At 40.8% G+C, this 19,834-nt stretch overlaps 1 protein-coding gene across 2 annotated transcripts in view; it reads right to left on the reverse strand.

Annotated features, from left to right (window-relative positions):
• Positions 1-6,494: 6,494 nt before the first annotated feature.
• LOC147881764 (uncharacterized) overlaps positions 6,495-19,834 on the reverse strand; it is a 131,466-nt gene continuing 118,126 nt past the window's right edge. The window contains exons 13-18 of one of the 2 annotated variants that reach the window (XM_087401250.1): positions 11,622-11,795; positions 11,314-11,478; positions 7,936-8,046; positions 7,668-7,850; positions 7,329-7,373; positions 6,495-7,221 (exon numbers count right to left, since the gene is read on the reverse strand). In XM_087401250.1, the coding sequence (XP_087257376.1) occupies positions 7,093-7,221; positions 7,329-7,373; positions 7,668-7,850; positions 7,936-8,046; positions 11,314-11,478; positions 11,622-11,795 (807 nt within the window). In that variant the 3' untranslated portion in view covers positions 6,495-7,092. Of the gene's footprint in view, positions 7,222-7,328; positions 7,374-7,667; positions 7,851-7,935; positions 8,047-11,313; positions 11,479-11,621; positions 11,796-19,834 lie in introns of those variants that run through there. The other variant, XM_087401251.1, reaches the window with a different exon arrangement.

The following is a 19,834-nucleotide window of genomic DNA, read 5'->3' on the forward strand; positions in this document are numbered from 1 at the left end:
AAATATCTTAAGATGGTAACTTTTACTTGGAACTTACATCAAAGAAATGGGATGCTTGAAGAAGTGTATAAAAACTTGGATGAGACTTCAACCACTTTCTAAAAGCTTTTCACGACCTAACTCTAGCTAGTGCTAGCTACTCTTTTTTGTACTTAAAGCCTTTGGCTTGGCTTCGTGCCTCTTGTATATACACTCCTCTTATTTTTTGTACTTGAAGCCACATGATGTGGCTTAGCTTCCTTATTTTTTGTACTTGAAACCACATGACGTGGCTTAGCTTCGTGCTATATGTACATACAAGCACTTTTTGAGCTTTCAATTTTATTGCGTTTTGGAGTTGTAATGTTTTATTTGGAATTGTAATTAAAATGCGGTTGGCTATAAGAATTGAATTACGCAATGTGGAAATGGGATTCTTGTAACTATATAGCATACACAACATACACACAATTCTGTAAATTAAAAAAAAGTGTCGATTTTGGGTCAAGCATGGTGTAATTCTCAGCCACATAGTGTCCCGAAATGGAATCTCCACGGACCACAACAAAATCAAACTCATCTTGGAATTACCACCCCCCACCAATGCTAAGGGAGTACAGTGATTTACTGGCCACTTGGGCTACTACAAAAGGTTCATCTTGTTCTACGCGAACATAGCGTGCCCCTTATACAAGCTGCTAGTATCCTTTGAGTGGACCCTTCGCGGTGGAGGTGGTGATGCCAATGGAGTATGTAGTGCCTAGCCTTCGCCTTATCATCAAAGAAAGGTTCACAGAAAATGCCTTGGCAGAACGCATGATTGACCTTGAAAAGCTAGATGAGATAAGGTTGTGTGCAACCTCTACTACCTTCGGCTAGAGAAGGCCTGACGTAAAAAGTTGTTCGACTACAACCTCAAGAACAAAGACCTTGTAGAGGGTGATATGGCACTCCTCTACAGTGTCCACAATACCAAGTACTGAGGTATGGGTCCCTACCACGTGGTGGAGATCACTCCATCAGGAGTGTGCCAAATAGCCATCCTTGATATGGACGGCTACCTTAACGGGAGCAAATTAAAGAGGTACTATGGGTCACTCATACTGCCTACCCTTTAGGCCATCCATAGAGAAAAAGAACTCAAGACCAAGGTAGCCAAGATGAAACGCTAGGCCATCGAAGAAGCGAAGCCCTAGGGCATCAACTCCATACATATTATGTTACTAACCTCGTCCAAAATTGAGGGCATGGGGGGATAGGGTCCATATAAAATATGCATGGATTTCTTACAAAAATTATAATATATCCAAGGGAAAAATATGAAAATCTCGGTGGCCCCCTCCCACAAATGATAAGGAATATACTTTGAAAACTATGTAAGATTTTAAGATTTGTACATATTCTTCATAATATGTGAGACTCAAAGGCGGGGGTCTTCTAGATGAGTGTGGGGTAAACCAAAAATACACTAAAATATGAAAGCCAACCTCGTTTCGAAATCATGTAAATTTTTCATGTGTTATCCAAATTTCAAGGTGTAAAGACATATTTGAAGCTCTTCTAGTGTAGCACACAATCATTCTAATTCCACCAAGTTTTGCTTATGGCATATTGTTAACTTCATCTCATACTCAAGATTTTGATAGGTATTCTTATCAAAGGGATTTGGTGCCCCAGGGCTGGAGCACCTAACGCTAAGCTCAGATAGCGTAAGCAAATGGCATTGCTTAAAGCAATGCTTGAACACCCAGGACTAACGGATGAACTAACGATAGAACCTGATAGGTTGCATGTTCAACTGCAAGGTCCGGGCATGCGGTTCAAAGCACTCATGGATCTAGGAGCGAGCCACAACTACATCCTCGTGAGGTATGGGAAAAGCTACCGGTACCCCTAAACGTCACCGTCGCTTTGGTAAGGGCTATCAATGGCCAACTGATAAGCAACTTGGGTTTTGTGAACTTAAGTCTAACGGTTGTTTGCCAGGCAGTAGAAATACGCTTTTATGTTCTCCCCACGGAAGCAACTGACGAACAGATCATATTGGGAAGGACCTGGTGTTATGCTGTGAATTGTCAAATCCTTACCTGTTGCTGGACTCTATTTTTGATAGTTTTGTGATGAAAATGTTGATTGGTCAAATTTATGTTTTGGGGCTTTTGTGAAAATAAAAAAATTCAGTATATGTTTGCTTTAGTTGACCACTGATATGGTCTCTACCTGATTACTTTGACCACATTTGTAACTGATTCAAAACTTCTATATGAGTGGTCAAATAGCCTTTAGTCAACAATTCTTCATATGATGGATTTGATTTGTGAAAAGTTTGTGCAAATATCTTTATATCATAAACCCAGATTGCATCACACATCTCTGAGTGTCAAGCTAAACACTTATGCAAATAACCGTGCATCACACAACTCTCAAGAGAGAGATGGGTTCCATACTAACCATTGTGTAGACACAAGCTACATCATACTACTCTCAATAGACAGTTGTGTGTCAGCTTACCCTAAACACAAAACTTAGAGTGCATTACACAACTCCCATCAGAGAGCTGAGGCCAGACTGAGATAAAAACAATATGTTGATGCTTCAGTTCCTTACCCGACTAACTTAGGAAGGTACTCAATGGCAACCCTACACTCGATGAAGATGCTTGCTCTTGCAATGCTGAGGCGAACGTGCTCGATTGCAGAACAAAAGCCAACATATATATCGTGGAGGCTTGCTATCGTGGGAGAACCGTATCATGATGGGACAATATCGAGTAATACTATATTAGAGAATTAGGGAGTTTCCCAAGTCCCACTTTCAAATAATCAGTTAACATTTGACCATGTGGCTCAATCTTAACCTTTTATTTGAAAGTGGGACATGGCAAGACTCCCTAATATAGTGTTTAGGATACATTCCACTTTCAAGTAAGGGCTGTATAGACTACCCACAATCCTTCATAAATGATTGCATGTATAGATTTATGGCAAAAAAATAGGAACTATGTTATATAAAATGCAACTGTTAGAATTGATAGAGATGAAATAATCCAATTGCAATGCTTCAATGTGCAACTTCTTTTTCATACTCTAAATACTTACTACCTTTGAAAATTTTATAATTTGCAACTAACATTCCGTTTAATTTAAAGAATCGGGTTACAATAATAAAATTTGTTGCCAACATCCACAAATGGTTTAAAAAATAATTTAAACCTATATCCCGTAAGGGGAAAAATTACTACATTTGACCCAACATAAAGTAAGACTAAATAAATTTGGAGAGGCTAGAATGCGCAGTCTCTGTGAATTTGTAATGAGAGAATAACTATGCATGGATAGCTTTTTTGAGGTTACAAAAGCCTAAGAATTTGTAATGAGAGAATAACTATGCATGGATAGCTTTTTTGAGGTTACAAAAGCCTTTAGCATCATAGAATTCTGTAAATACCAATATTTGAACATCATATATCATAAGGATTGGTAGCCTCGAAAAAAGTAAAATATTCCAAATTCCTATCTGAGACATGCTACATGAGACAAAACAAGAACAATTAGGTAGACTCTCCATCCAAGAAACAAGGAGGAGATTGCTAAAATTGGTTAACTAAAGAAGGGAGGAAACAAATAGTGAAGGAGGGATGGTGATGGGGTGTGGGCTAAGGATGTTTGTGCATCCTCACCACTAGTTGGTGATATGCTAAATTCACAAACAGTTGCCAAAATAGTGGGTAAATAATAAACTATCACACATCAAAGGCAAGCACGCCACATATCGACTAGCAAAGGTGATGACTTACACATGGCCCTAGCCCACTTTTATTTACTTTTGGCAATGCAAGTTATGTAGTCCCATAGGTCATGCAATGCAAGTTATGTAGTCACACAGGTCATGCAGCAATGCAACACTTATGAATGCAACGAGAGGTTACGAGACACTCATTTCAAACCACTTATAAAGTCCAACTAAGATCACATTGGAGTAGGACTCATTCATCACTTTAACTCACGAGCAGCAAGGTAATCCTAGTATCCAAGCAAAAAACAGGCCACAATCATATGTTCACGCCAATTAAGAGGAAACTCCAAGCAACAATGTAGCTAAAACACAAGGGATCTAGGCAACCAGCCCATATGTAGAGAGGCAAATACTAACTGCCTACGTATCAGACGAAAGTACCCCATAGCTAGTCTTTTGTATAGTCAAATCCTACATCCGTCTTACCGACAAGGAAGGAGAAAATAAAGCATACACCACAACCTCATATCAGAACCTTAGAGGGACTGGCACAACACCAATACTATATGCTTGTTACTAAGATTAATTCAGAGACTTTGTATACGATAAATCATGTTAAAATAAGGAGCCTTCGGGGCTAGAGTGCCGCTTATGCAACAGGTTAAGGTAACAAATGTGGATCCATAACAAGGCTCTCTTATATCCACATAATTATCATCAATTTGATGCACATCATCATGAAACTAGGGAATATCATAAGCATAGGATCTCATAAATGTTCAAAGAGTGGATTGCAACCATTATATTGTGACACAACACACAAAAACAATATATTTAGTCAAATGAAGACGGCACCTGTCACTACTTTAACTCACCACAGATAGTGAAGGCATGAACTCGAATGACACTATGGGCTAATCAGTTTAGGCAACCAATTCAAATATGCCAACATTACCATGATGCTTAAATATCTATACACTAAGACATATTTGCCATACACATGCCAAACTGACATGCACGACAAAACCATCAATGGTGTTGTAGCCCAGAAGTTTTCCACAACTAACCCAACACTCCTTCAAGATCGTTCACACAAATGTGTGTAGAGGGCTGATCTACAATAGTACCTAGTTGCACTCAAGAGTTTATAAAACTCAATAATGCATGCATTCCAAAGAGCACCACACTCGACATTTGCGACTACTAGCAAAATGGCCATGCAAGAAAGAGAAAAAATGCACCTGACACCATGAGCCCACAAGGGAGAAGCCAAGGACGAGTAATCTCAACCATGTTTATGTTGCAAGGCACAAACCTTTAACGGTCAACTAATACGAAGGCATGCCCATACAATCTATGGCTAATCATGAATTACAATGGGAACAACAGAGATAGAGATCTACAATGTACCTAATCATGTGTGCTACCATGGTTAAGAAAAAGTGTGCATGTACACGTACATTTGTGTGTTCATGCACGCCCGTATGTGCACGCACGTGCACGTACATATATATTTACATGTATACATGTTAATAAGTTTATAGCTCTCTCTCTCTCTCTCTCTCTCTCTCTCTCATCATGTGCGCTACCACGGTTAAGAAAATGCATGCTTCTTTAAAAAAAGTGTGCACGTGCATCGACACACGTGCACTTAGTGCATATCTATTTACATGTATACATCTATGTGTGTGTGTGTGTGTGTGTGTGTATCACACACACAATGTCTGACCCAGTACAAAAATAAAGAGTAATGGACCAAGGTTGTAGAAAGTCTGCCAAAAAGCCAAAAATGTTTCCCAAAAGGAGAGTTAGGGAAACGAAGGCGAAGCAACATGGATATTGGGCTTTTTGGACCATATGGCAAGATCACAACATGAGATATTTTGGGAATCCGTTCTTGCAATCTTATGAATATTTTAGACTTCCCTACGATAATCTATCTATGATGCTTGCCATCAAGGAGATCTTCCTCAGTCATGCCTGGAAATAGTTTCTCTTTGCTTTTGATTTCCTGTTGAGGCTCTCTGTTTTTTGAGACCCTCATGTAAATCTTGCTGATAATATACCTCTCATGGATTTACCCAAAAAAAAAAAAAAGCGTATCACACACATATGTATGTATGTATGTATGTGTTATGTATGTTCATATATATGTATAACATTATATAAAATGTATAACATATTGTATTATGTGTGCACGTGCGTACATGCATGTATGTCCTCCCTCAAACCAAAAAAAAAAAATCTATTAGTAGGGAGACTATTGGTTGTGGAGACCAGAGGGGGGACGAAAAAGAATAGGGAAATCTCTTTATTAAACTAAGGCAAAGGTGGAATAGAGGGTGGATGGGAGGTGAGCCAATTACCAAGACAAGGGGATAATGGAGGAAGCATTAATAAAGGAGGGCATTGATGAAGAATCTGGCATGTGATTGGGAAAGGGGAGGAGCGAAAATTTAAAAATTGTAAGGTTTTCCCAACAGGCATATTATAATGCCACTTTATAGCATAATGGTAGGGCTTAAAGTGTGTGGAAAAGAATATCAAGGTTTCGATTTTCTCTTGAATGTTTGGGGAAAGAAATGTGCCCTCAACATGTGACTTGGATTTCAAAACCAAAATTAAAAGCCTCTTAAACATAGGTGGTCTATCTTTAAGCGAGGCGTACATGTCAAAGCCCTTAGATTTGCTATGATCTAAGGTCTCCAAGAACACATTATGTTTTTGCACTTTGGTTTGAAAGCTAGTCTCATTTGAAATAACTAAGTTCCATGGCTCTGTTATACCCAGCTGTGTTTTGATATTAGCAAAGATACGAGGAATACAAGTCCATTATGTCCCCTGTTGAATATGCCACGGTCCCCCCATCTCTCTCTCTCTCTCTCTCTCTCTCTCTCTCTCTCTGTGTCTTCCTCACGCATAGGTTAATCCTTTACAGTTATGTCTAAGAGGCTTATATATTACACTCTACCTCACTTCTCTTGCTGATGCACATCTGCATGCACCCACGCCTTCAGGCTTAGTACTTGCATGAGCATAATAGCCTGATACCATTGTGTACATACAGCTTGAGGATTTGGAATATTTACAACCATACACATAATTTTTGTCTGGAAAGATACAAATTATACACTGCTTACAGGGTGAATTTTGGAAGTCGGAGTATATACAACCGAAGCATAATTTGTGGATGAGATTACACCCAGTACATGGTCATCTCCATGAAAGACACGACTGATCGGCATCCAACCCTTCCTTAATTTTACAGTTCCACACCATCTTTAGATGATTACATAACCTACAGTGCAAGACAGTATTCACTCACTGTACCAGGGGACCCCAAACTCGTCAATTACAATCAAGGCCCACCTTTAGTAACTATACGTAACCTCTGCAATTAGAAAAGTTACAAAAACATGGTATTTTACTATCACTCTCATAGTTCAACCTGTAGTCATAGGTAATCTCTTCTCCTGCATAGATATCTCTTTCAGAAAAAAACACCACCTACAACACCACACGAATGGCTTTGATCAAGATATGTTCATATGCATTAGTTGTTGCAAACAACGAGAGGATCTTGAAGCCTTCAACTTGCTTTCCAACAGGCATACCTTCTTTTGATTGTTAACGCAAATGACCTTGGGTACGCAATTTGGCTGCAAAACATTCAGAAAGCCGTGCTTCAAACTCAAGCCTTAAGCGTAACTATTTCTCAACTTCCCACAATAGCAACTGCTTTTCTTCTTATTAAGATACAAATCATAAACCTGATGTAATACTTAAGAATACACAGTCAGGTCCTTAAGAGACTAGGTTGAAAGCTTCTCACACAGCAATAGCTTCCAGAGTGGATTCCCATTGAGGAAGAAGATATTGGTGGCTTACAGACGTTATTGAAAAGAAAAGCATGACAGCTTAGGTAGAATGGGGGAACGGGGGTCAAAGCTTACCGAGCATGAATGGTTCACAAAACGGGAAATGCCACCTTTGCGAGTGGCATCAATAATGCTTTGTTTGTCTATCCTGAAAAAATAGCATGCCCCATTATGGTGCACCATCCTACCACAATGATACTCAATCTCACGCTTCTCCGCTACATGGACATTTATGATTTCACCAATGAACTCAACCACCTGCCATAAAGTCAGCATTCAACTGCAGTTCAGGCAAACTTATCAGAGACCTGATTTTTCATCTACGACACTGAAGACTGCTTACCATTTCACCCTTTGTGATAACCTCTGCAGTGTACAGTCCAAGAGCATGAATACCAGATTTGTAAACAGCCAAGCGCTTCCAGCCCTGCTCTTGTTTGAAACGGAGGTAATCCTGTCAGAATACAATGACTACATTTAATGGGTGAATTGCATTGCACCATTAGAGATCTTATTTAAGCACATGATTACATCTCCTACCACAGTCCTAAACACTCTGATGCCAGCACATCTTACGCTTGTAGTTGACCATAGCATCTCGATTTTAAAAGATATCAGGCAAGGAGCTATCCATAGATTACCAACGAAAACAACAAACCTTAACATGTAGAACTGCAACAAGGACATTCAACAACCTTAAGCTCAGCATCATATTTCCCACACGCCGAGTAGTTCTACATACAAACTTCCACAGATTTATTTCAACCTGTGTACCTAGGTGAGGTCATCCACTCAATTTCCATGTACATGAGGTGGTTCTTGACACAAAGGGATAACAATATAACTTGCCAAACCCCACTTTTTAGCTGGAGATTTATGATTCATCTCCACTTGTCTGCATGCAGCGCATAAAAAATAGCAATACATTACAGGAGTTACAGGCCTCAGAGGCATTAGCTGGACTAATATACTTCATCTTCCTGTACAAAAGGAATAATCCTGCCCCCACACAAACAAAGACGAGCTTACCTCCACTTCATACCACGACAAACTCTACTCTGCCCACACTGACAGGCTACGCTTGGAATTCAGCCCATAGGAGGGAGATGAGGAGACACAGTAGCATACAAGGCTCTGGGCGCGTAGCTGTCCTTTTCAAATCACAGCTGAGACCACTCATATCTGTGGTATAGAGAGGGGAGCATGCACGACATATTGCGGATACGAGTCCAGCTACCAAATGCACGGCCGAACTTCAATGCGGTGTGCTAATTTGCAGAGAATCAGCCTTGGTCACTTGCTGAATTCAGTAGACAGATAACAAGTAACTCACAGGATGTGTTAGAAGATCTACTTCCATTGGGCACAAAAGTCCATAAAAACCAGCCACTTGTAGTGTCTAATGGACAGCATGCTAACACAGAAAATCAGCCCATAGCAAAGCATGGAGTGAAGGAAGCAGTACGGCAGAGAGAGCAGCCATGGAACAAGCTAGAACAGTTCTGCCTTGGCTAATCCAAACTTTGCACGAGAGTAAGCTCTCCGCTCTTCTACCTAGTAAGACCCAGGCTGCTGGACGAAATACTGAAGACCATGCAAACGTAGCCTGTATGAGCACCCTCTACGATGCAGATAAGCCAGCTTCATTTGAAGAAGCTCAAGAAGAGGAACATTGGCAAGAAGCCATGCAACAGGAAATGAATGCGATTCATTAAAAAGGCACATTAGATCCGGAGGATCTACCACAAGGCAAGAAGCCCATAGGCACCAAGTGTGTACACAAAGTTAAGAGAAAGTCCAATGGTACCATTGACAGATACAAAGCCAGACTGGTGGCTAAAGGCTATGCTCATTAGAAGGGCATAGATTCTAACGAGACTTTGCTCCTACTTGTACACAATCCACTATCAGATTTGCCATTGCATTGGATGCCCTTCCTGTATCAAATGGGTATAGAAACAGCCTTCTTAAACGGGGACTTGCAAGAAGAATTCATTCACATGTAGTCATGTGAATTATCAATAGTTCCCATTTCCCGCGAGTCTGTCCCATGGCAAGCTACTCCATTGGTGTCTCCAAAAGCATTGACACATGTTTAATGCAGCATTAAACAAATGCTTTTCCTTCTAGCCTTTGGCTAGGATTCATTGGCTAGGATTCAACTCAACAGCCTTAGCAAGATATAACTCCTTAATATCAGATCTGTGCACTTAATATGGCTATGCCCATTATCTACCTTCCCCTGAGACATGGCTATTGCATGTCCTAACATCGATCATAATTTACTTACACAGCTCAATGTCTCTGTGCTCTCCTGTCATCCTGAAACCCAACAATTATGACCCAGAATCTAATACTAATTTAACAAATGAGTGCTGTCTTTAGCAACTGTTCCTCCACACCAAAATACATCGCTAGAAAATAATCTACCCAAACACCCCCCCCCCCAAGAAAAACAAAACAAAAACGCTTGAAAGACATAACTATTTTTAACCATAAGACCTATCATTACCATCTGCTCTTGCACACATATACAAGCCTAGATAATACCCATCCTCATGCTTGAATACTTACTGTAAGAGTCACTAATGTAACGGCCTGTTGGATAAGAACTCAGCCTCCTAGTAGGGACGTCTTAGGTTTGATTCCTCTTCAGGACACGCTCTCACTTTCAGGATCCTAACGTGTGTACGCTCGTGCAGGTGGGCACGACAATCGCCATTCCACACACATTAGCCACCATTGTTGTTTCACTAAAGTGTTTCCACCTTCTCTTTCACAATCTTGAGGTGACAACAATATACAATCCTGCTCCTCGAGCTCCATCAACACTAGGCTAGGGATGTCGGCTGCCATATACATCAATAATCATGACTTGTTAGAGGAGATGTGAGTGTGCTGCTGGGAACACAGCACTTTTTGAAAGCTTACTTCTACTGAAGCTCTTCGATCTCACAGAGATGTTCTTTGTTACTCTTGCTTCTCCCCTTGGGGGCTGGTTTCCTAATGTAAACATGGCTTTGTAAAAACTGATCTTATGATCCAACTATAATATAATACAAATACTTCTTTTTGTCCAAAAAAAAAAATCATGACTTGTTTGCGACACATAGTTCTAACCACACTGTGCAGAGTGTTCACTCCAGTCGGCCGAGTGACTCACTTATGGAGCTCATCCCATGGCTTATCTACTGCCTACAAAAAATGGCCAATCTTTGAATGGATGGTTTCCCCTAGTAGACCGGCTGCGTGCTTGTGCAAGCAGGGTGAAACATCCCTTGCCAATTAGGGCGAAACAAACTTAGTATGAGAAACACATCACAATATCATAAACGAACCCCTTTTTACACGAGCTAGAAGTATCACTTCTTGTTGTGTGGACAGTGGAACATCACTCCCATTAAAACCCTTGGAAAAAGACTAAGAGCTGATCATCACTAAAGCACATCGAAATCTCAGACAGTTTTCATTCAGTTCTAATCATCTCGCTGACCATCTGTCACAGCAAACATCAAACTGCACCCAACAAAATTTGGACTCTACAAAACGCAAAACATACTCTCTTTTTTCCCAGAAAACATTATGTAGAGGATAATTGGTGTGACATTAAATCAAAGCTGAGGTCAGCAGGGACAATTGAGCGCATGCATGCATGCATGTGTGTATACATGGGCACACGGGAACGTGTTAGTGTGTTGAATCTACGGAGCAAAACACATACTCTATGATCTGTCTTGAGGTCAGAGTTTGGAGGTTTGATAATCCTTCTGGTGCTCGTTTTCCTATCATTTATATGCAGCCATGCAGAGATTTGTTCATGTGATACTATCATTGATCCAGATCCATCTGCTGCTCCCAGGATCAATTTTTCCTTCTTCTCATAGCCCTGTCCATAATAAAACATAAAAAAGATGGGGAAAGTTAAGAGGAAACCTTTTATAGGCTTCCAGACTGGAAAGCAAACTGTCAGTGCATCTTTTATCAGCATGACCAAATAATATACAGACATGAAACCATCTCAGCACTTGCCTCAGTGCGTGCACATGTGCTCTCGCCAATTTCAGAGCCAGAAGTTACTGGCACGATGTCTGCTAGCTCAATCATATCAGATCGCCTATCAGTGCCTGTTCCATGATGGACACATCTGCCAAGAAATGCTACTTTATTTTCTTCACCACCAAAAGATTCATTTTGTAGTAGACCCTGCAATCAACCATAGAAAACAGGAACATGAAAACAGCTACGTGCAATTCAGAGAACTTTCACTCACCAAGCAAATCACCGCTTCCTACTATGTGGAGGACAATAGAAACTAAATCTGCATGGTTATGTAACTACACAAAAGACAATAAATGGGAACTTTCAGCCATGGTAAACTTCCAAGCTCACAAAGGAAATCTCAATTTATGAGGATATATGTGATAAAGATCAATATCCTGACCTATCTCCATAGCCAGAAGTAGAAAGCCTCTAATATTACATTACAAGAAGCTAACACAGCCAACATTGCGATTGTACATTCCACTACAGTATTTTGTTATTCAATTATGGCATAACCTAAAATATCAAAATAACTATATAAACTGCCACCCACTGGAACTTTGAAGGTAGCGTGAGGTAATATCATCCCTAAAATGGCCATCTAGGCAAATATGCAAGGATCCTCCACAGCAGCTACAGCCAGGAGAGAGACCTTTTTCAGAGTTTGGAGAGGATCTCCTTTCTTCTCTGAGTCTCCTTCAGGGTTGAGGTGGCATTTTCAGCCTCCACCTTGTATTTTTGTTAGCTCTTTTTGAGCTGATTTTTTTCTCATGCATGGCATGATCTACTCCCGCATTAGAGCTTGAAATTGCGGTTTTCATCCAAAAATAATGAAGTAATCTTTTTGGAAAAAAAAATATCGTCCCTAAAGTTTTTGTTCCCAGTTACATTCATTCAGCTACTGCCTTTGAGACTTCATTAAGTTTTGTTCAATCAACTCCCGCTGTAACTATGCATTGCAAAAGTCACCTGACAACCCGTCTGTGTGAACACATGGAGCTTGGCCTTAGCTCAACCTATGCCCACAAAATGCTGCTAAACACTTTCTAAGCCCTGCCAAGAGAGTAGCGGGCCACATCATCATTCACGTTGCCTCTTCTTCACCCAGCCAGTCCATACAAAGTTTGAATTGCTCAGCATACTGGTCTGATAATCCCTTGCACAAATTTGTAATTATACAATCTGCCTACACAAATGTGTGTGACTGCTTCAATTTTACTCTATGGTTTATATTGTAGGTTACTTCCACTCATTTAAACGCTTCACTGCTCGTTGTAGCTACAAATATATTGAAAGTCACTTAGATCATGGTTTATATCAGTTGGATACACATGACAAAAAAAAAAATTGTGGCAATAATAACTTCTGAATGAAAGATGCAGAATTGTTGCATGCCGAATTGGCCATGTGAACTATCGCATAGAATAACAATATTAACTATCCTATTTATGAGTACTATCCTGCAAGGCCATACCAGCAGTAATGATCCTAAAAACACCCCTCAATGATATGGCTGAAGTGAAACAACCACTAAGCTAGGGATCCAGGATGTCCTATATCTCTGTTATAACTTGCAAGCATAGACCAACTTCAGAATACAATCACAGGGCCACCTGTTGTATCGGCTAGTGCGTCATCACCCAACCGTAGATCCCTCAAGCTCACCCCGAGCTAGAGCTCGGGCAACCTCTGACCATAGTCCATCCCAAGTAAGACTACGCGTTCCATGCCATTCAAAGCCCTCATGGGTGTCATGGTTAGAAGGAAATTACAACGGTCCAACCCAGGGCTGAAGGCCTTACATGTGAGGACTGAAAATCCCTGAAAGGTTGAGGAAGCACAAAACTACTGGAACTGTATGAGAGTGATAATAGCATCCATAATGAAGATGATTTTCAGTTCTTAGCATTTGGGCAGGGGAGCACTGCTACAGCCATTTTGCTCCCAACGAACATTTGAGAAAATAAAGATACTTTTGCAGCTGTTAGAGCCTAATACAGCAGCTATGATGAGAATGATTTTCAGTTCTTAGCATTTGGGCAGGCGAGCACAAATAAAAATGGAATGCAACGACAGCTCATCAAAGCTGCCTTGCAAGTTATTATGAAGAAGCTCCAAAATCACATAGAGATTGGCCGTCCCAGAGACAGTTATTTTGCGAACATCACTGTGTCTTGCTATGTGATTTTGGAGCTTCTTCATAATGAGCATGCTAGGTGGGAGCAACACTTACATGACCCAGGTGGCGCTACAGCTTATAAGAACTATCTTACTTTTCCATTTGAACCGGGTGTCATGCATGACCTTTTGCAGCAGCAAGGAGGCTTTGTTTCCGGCCAACAAGAACTATCTTACTCTTCCATTTGAGCCGGGTGGCATGCATAACCTTTTTGAAGCAGCAAGGAGCCTTCGTTTCCAGCCACCACTTGCAATTTTGAGGGCACAATTATTTTTGAGGAGGCATGGCTGAGCAATTATGCCTCTTTTCACAGAAAAAGCAATGAACGCAGAGCCTATGCATCCTTGCCATCCCATCTAGCCTGTTCCAGTATGGGAGGTCGAGGAGCAGCAGTGCAGGAACATGAACAATATGAGCAGTGTCACCTCCTGAATTGAATGCAGGTACTGCAGATGGGAGTCTAATGTCAACACTTGTAAGAATGCCCAAACATTTTTGCCACCAGTGCATAATGCATGATGGATGCCCACATGGGGTAATTAGTGCCATCAAGTTTATCTTCGATTATGAGTATCCCAAATGTATGTATGTATATATGCATGCGTGCATGCATGCATGTAAGGATGGATGGATGGATATTTGGATGTATGGATGTATGTATGTATGTATGTATGTATGTATGTCGTTTGCCATCTTACGGCAAAATTATGCCCTGGCTGCACCAAGCTTGAGCACAAATGTGTGCTTAAAAACCGAATCCAACTGGCAATGCCTACATGAAGACGAGCTCAAAGCCGAAGCAGCTCGACCTGCTTTCAATTGATTAAAGTAGGAGAGTGCTGTGAAAAACCGCTCTGATACCACTGTTGGATGAGCTATTATAGCCATAGGTAGACTAACATTACTAATTGTCTTATTTTATGTACTAACTAGCCTACAATGCCATACTAACGTGTAATGATCCTACAATTTATGCAGTCACAAAAGAGCATTCTAATGAACCAGTCCCAGTATATCCAGAAGTTCAACATGCAAAATTAAAAGCCTCATGTTGAAACCAGCACTTAAACTCGTTTCAGTATGATAATGCTGAACCATTTGATGTCACTCTAATATACTCACACTGTTGGTTGCCTGATTTACCTATGCAACACATGTCTTGATATTCAATATAGTGTGTCACAAGTGAGCAGATTTTTCAGAAAGTTTTTAGGCACCCATCTAGGAATGTTTTATGCCAAAGGGGCTGGGGTGACTCAGTTCCGTGCATTGAGTGATTCAGACTGAGCTGGTGAAGCTTTCTGCAATGCTTTAGTCTTATTTTTGTTAGGTGATTGATTTCTCACCTTATACATCATGACATTGTCACTACAAGGGATGTCGAACATATTAAAATATTAAGAGAGTGACAGTGTATAAACCAGTTAGAAGATTAGGGGCACATTTACTTATCTAAGGTTGTTCCCCTAACCACAATTAGAATGTTGAGTTGGTAAGGTTGTGTGCCACCTAACCGTAGTTGGGGGTGAGTTAGGGGTTTGTCATGTTGACACCCCATCTTGTAAGATCTTGATTTTAAATCAGACGAGTTCCTACTCTACCTCCTTCCATACTCCCCTTCATTTGCCTATACTAAATTTATGAGACAATTTCTAATGGCCCACAAGTTATCTCCCATCGATATTTACTTATTTGTGGGGTTAATATATCTAAATCGTTCTCAAGGGACAAAATGTCAAATGTGTAGGGTCGAGATATTGTAAACACTACACTCCCTCTCTCTCCTTGATCAATACATGCAGTTAGTAACCCGATCCGGAGCTGAGTTTTCACATAAAATGACTTAGAGCGTCCTTAAAAAGACCCAAAAACTTATTATTATAAAGGACTTATTGATAGACGCCAACTATGAACTATAGCGCACCTCTACTGAGGATTGTTGCCGTTTACAAGACCCGAAACTCTATACTAAGACCTGTCGACCCACAAAGCACTTTAAAACATAGCACTAGCAAACCATGAAGGCCTAGAAACTAAAGGAAGAGAGCACACAGACAACTGTCATCAGAGAATCTTCTTCGCTCCATACAACCACCACCTAAGAAAATAACTCCAACCACTGCTTGACCTTCCCTGAAAACCGAAACCTCTCCACAATGATTGTTGATCGTTTCCAGCGCAATGCACCACATAAACTCATCCAATACATGCAAGGCCACATTGATCGATTGTATTGCACCTCCAAGAGCCACTCAAGAGATTTCACGGGTTTTGAACCCCTCTAAAACATAATCACACATAAAATCTCACACAAAATGACAAAGTAGAAGACACGTGCGATGGTCACTTTTCCAACATTCCGCCCCTTGAATCTAAGAACGTGATCAAATGATAGTAGAACTAAGAAATAAAGATACCACTAACAGAGTGAACTACACGTCCACACAGAGCTGCACCAAAAGACATCAAAACAACCATAAGAAATTACTACACACACAGAGCACAAGGCAAGGCACAAAAAGAGTTCCATAAAGCTTCTAAACTGCCCAATTGTCATCCACAGTGGATTCTTCTCTCGCTAAAGCAAGTCTTGCAAGTTCTTCAATAGGTATAGATTCTTCCATGACACAAGCTTTCTCTTGTTTCTTTTGGGTGTCAAACGCTTTCTGATAGCAAAACTTTTCTACATGTCCTCCCTTCCTGCAATACTGACACTTCAGCATTTTGTTCCCTTTACTATTATGTTTCTTTGTTGCTGGTTTCTTTAGTCCAGTGTTCACAACATAGGCACACTCCCTGTAGGCTATCTCATGGGCTATCCATATATGCCACTTATACCTTGGTATGAGCCTTGTAGGCCTAGTTATAGTCAGTTAGGACTATTGGTACAGTTAGTTTGTGTACCATCTAGGTCAGTTAGGACACTTAGTCCAGTTAGGGCAGTTAGCCCTAAGGTTTTGTTATGTTGGCTCTCCCTTGAGCCTTCACACTTCAGTTTTGCAGCAATCTATTACAGCATCTTGTCTTTCTCCATTGTGCTTCCATTTTTGAGCTTCCATTGCTTCCAACACCCAACAGTGGTATTAGAGCAGGTTGGTTGCAAAGGATGATGCCAATCATTTCTCATTTGACCAGCTTGTTGCTCTTCTTCTTCAAGAGGAGCAAAGCCGTGTGAATCACAATGTTACTATGGCTAGTGATCAAGCATTTGTTGCCCATCATTAACACAAAGGTAAAGCCAAGGTTTCAGCTGCAAACCCCTCTCATTCCCATGCTGATCATTCACATGGTGCTTCTTCTTCAGGGGATCACAAAAAGAAGAAGAGATGTAACTATTGCAAGAAACCTACGCATGATATTTCTGAATGCAAGAAGCGCATAGCATCTGAAAAGAAAAAGAGTTTTGGTCTTGCAGTATCTGTTCTTCTAGTGCAAAAGATCGACATGAGTCCGCTAATTTCGCACAAGATCACCATTGGGCTTTCTTGGTTACATGTCAGTATAATCCTGATGTCATGATGCTTGTATGGCAGTTTTAGATGTTCGCGATGCCTGGTTCTTTGATAGTGGTGCTAGCAAGCACATCACTTCTTGCAAGAACTTATTCAGCTCATTGGAGCTTACATCTAAGGGGGAAAGTGTCACATGTACCAATAATGCATCATATACCGTGAAAGGTATTGCGCAAATGGCTCTTACTTCTATCTCTGGTGGTATTGTCACTCTAGAGCATGTGCTTTATGTTCCAGGCATTCGTAAGAACCTCATTTCTATTTCAGCCAGTGCTACATGTGGCTTTCAAACTATTTTCGATGGTGTGAGGTGTGCAGTGTATGATGTTACACATGTCTCTACCCTGGTTTTGACTGGCACATTGTCTAGGGGTCTTTACAGACTTGATGCTTATGACAGATGTTCGGATGATGATGCTGCACTTGCCGATGCACATGCTTTGCTATTGATTCTACCATGGCAGACACTCATTTGTGGCAGAAGAGATATTAACACATCAATTTTGGAGCCCTGGTGAAGCTATATATGGAAGATATGGTTGTGAATCTTCCAAAAATGCATATGCCTACCAAACATGTTTGTGAACCATGCTTACTTGGCAAGATGCACCGTGCTGCGTTTCCCAAGGATGAGAGAGTTGGTACTTCACACAAGCTTTATCTGATTCATAGTGACGTTTGTGGACCCATGAGGGTTACAGCTCTTGGGGAATTCTACTATTTTGTTGCTTTGATTGATGATTTCACCAAGTTTATTGATGATTTCACCAGGTACACTTGTTTCGCATTGAAATCCAAATCTGATGTTTCTTCGTGCTTCAAGCACTTTATTTCCTTGGCTGAGAATTAGAGTGGGCTGCACATTGCTCACATTAATACAAACGGGGGGGTGAATACATGTCGAAGAAGTTGGCTGTTTTTTTGGCTTCCCGTGACATCAATCATCGATGCACAATGCCTTATACTCCTCAACAAAATCCCATGGCTGAGCGGAAGAGTAGATCAATGATGGAAATGGCCATATGCATGTTGAAAGGCAAATATTTGCCTAATAAGTTGTGATTGGATGCGGTCATGTATGCAAATTACATCTTCAATAGATGTCCTACAAAGGCATTGCAAACTATCACACCTTATGAGGCTTCGACGGATCGTCAGCCTCGCATTTCCCACATGAGGACTTTTGGATGCTTAGCTTATGCTCATGTGCCTTCACAGAGACGCACTAAGTTGGATGATAAAGTTGTTAAATGCATTTTTCTTAGGTATAGTTCAGAGAGCAAGGGCTATAAACTATATCAGCCCCGCACGGGCAAGTGTTTTGTCAGTCGGGATGTTGTGTTTGATGAATCTATGACACTCGTGTGTCACATAGTGGCAGCTATTTTATGCTTGGTACTTCATGTCTTTCTTGGTTCAACAAGAAGCAGAGTACAGTTGCTACTTCTAGCTCTGAAGCTGAGTACAGAGCGGCTTTTATAGCTACAGTGGAGTGTGTTTGGCTTAGGAAGCTACTAGCAAATCTTTGTGCATGTCAGACTGCTCCTACCGTCATCTTCACTGATAGTCAGAGTGCTTTCGCTATTGCACGGAATCCAATTTTCCATGCTCGCACAAAGCACATTGAGATTCACTATCACTATGTCAAAGAGCAATTATTAGCAGGTGATATTGAGTTGTCTTATGTTCCCACTGAAGACAACTTGGCAGATCTTTTTACGAAGGCTCTACCTCGATCTAACTTTGAGGCTTTTCAGCAAGCTTTAAGCTTAGTACCTTTTCTGTTGTACTCTGTACAGTCATAGGTTGCTATATCCCTACAGGACGAACATGTGCAGCCATGACACTAGATATTTAGGTATACTGAGCCATGTCCAGGATACTTCAGCCCATACCATGAAGGGGGGTTTGTAGGCTATCTCATGGGCTATCCATAGATGCCACTTATACCTTGGTATGAACCTTGTAGGCCTAGTTATAGTCAGTTAGGACTAGTGGTATAGTTAGTTTATGTACCATCTAGGTCAGTTAGGACACTTAGTCCAGTTAGGGCAATTAGCCCTAGGGTTTTTTTATGTTGGCTGTCCCTTGAGCCTCCACACTTCACTTTTGCAACAATCTATTACAGCATCTCGTTTTTCTCCATTGTGATTCCATTTTTGAGCTTCCATTGCTTCCAACACCCAACACTCCCTAGCAGGTAGACTTGCCTTCATTCTTCTCTCCTCATCAAAACACTAATACAACCAGGTCATGAAAATCAACACTCTGAACTTATGCGTAGCAGTTGCACTAGATCCAGATCTTTATGAGACAAACTCGAAAGCATCCTCTTCATCTACTTCGGAACCCACAGACAATCAATTGTTTCAATATTGCTTGCATTCTATTGTCACGAGACGTGAAATTATGGGACTTTTCATTTGCGACTCCCGTAATTTGCGCGTGACTGTCTTGAGTCTCTGGGGCGCGAGGGTCCGATCTTGGGGCAGGACTTGGGGAATTAAAAT

The sequence above is a fragment of the Dipteris shenzhenensis genome, chromosome 30 (assembly GCF_047967505.1).
Source record: "Dipteris shenzhenensis isolate YYH24624 ecotype China chromosome 30, Dip_SZ_1.0, whole genome shotgun sequence".
NCBI lineage: Eukaryota > Viridiplantae > Streptophyta > Polypodiopsida > Gleicheniales > Dipteridaceae > Dipteris > Dipteris shenzhenensis.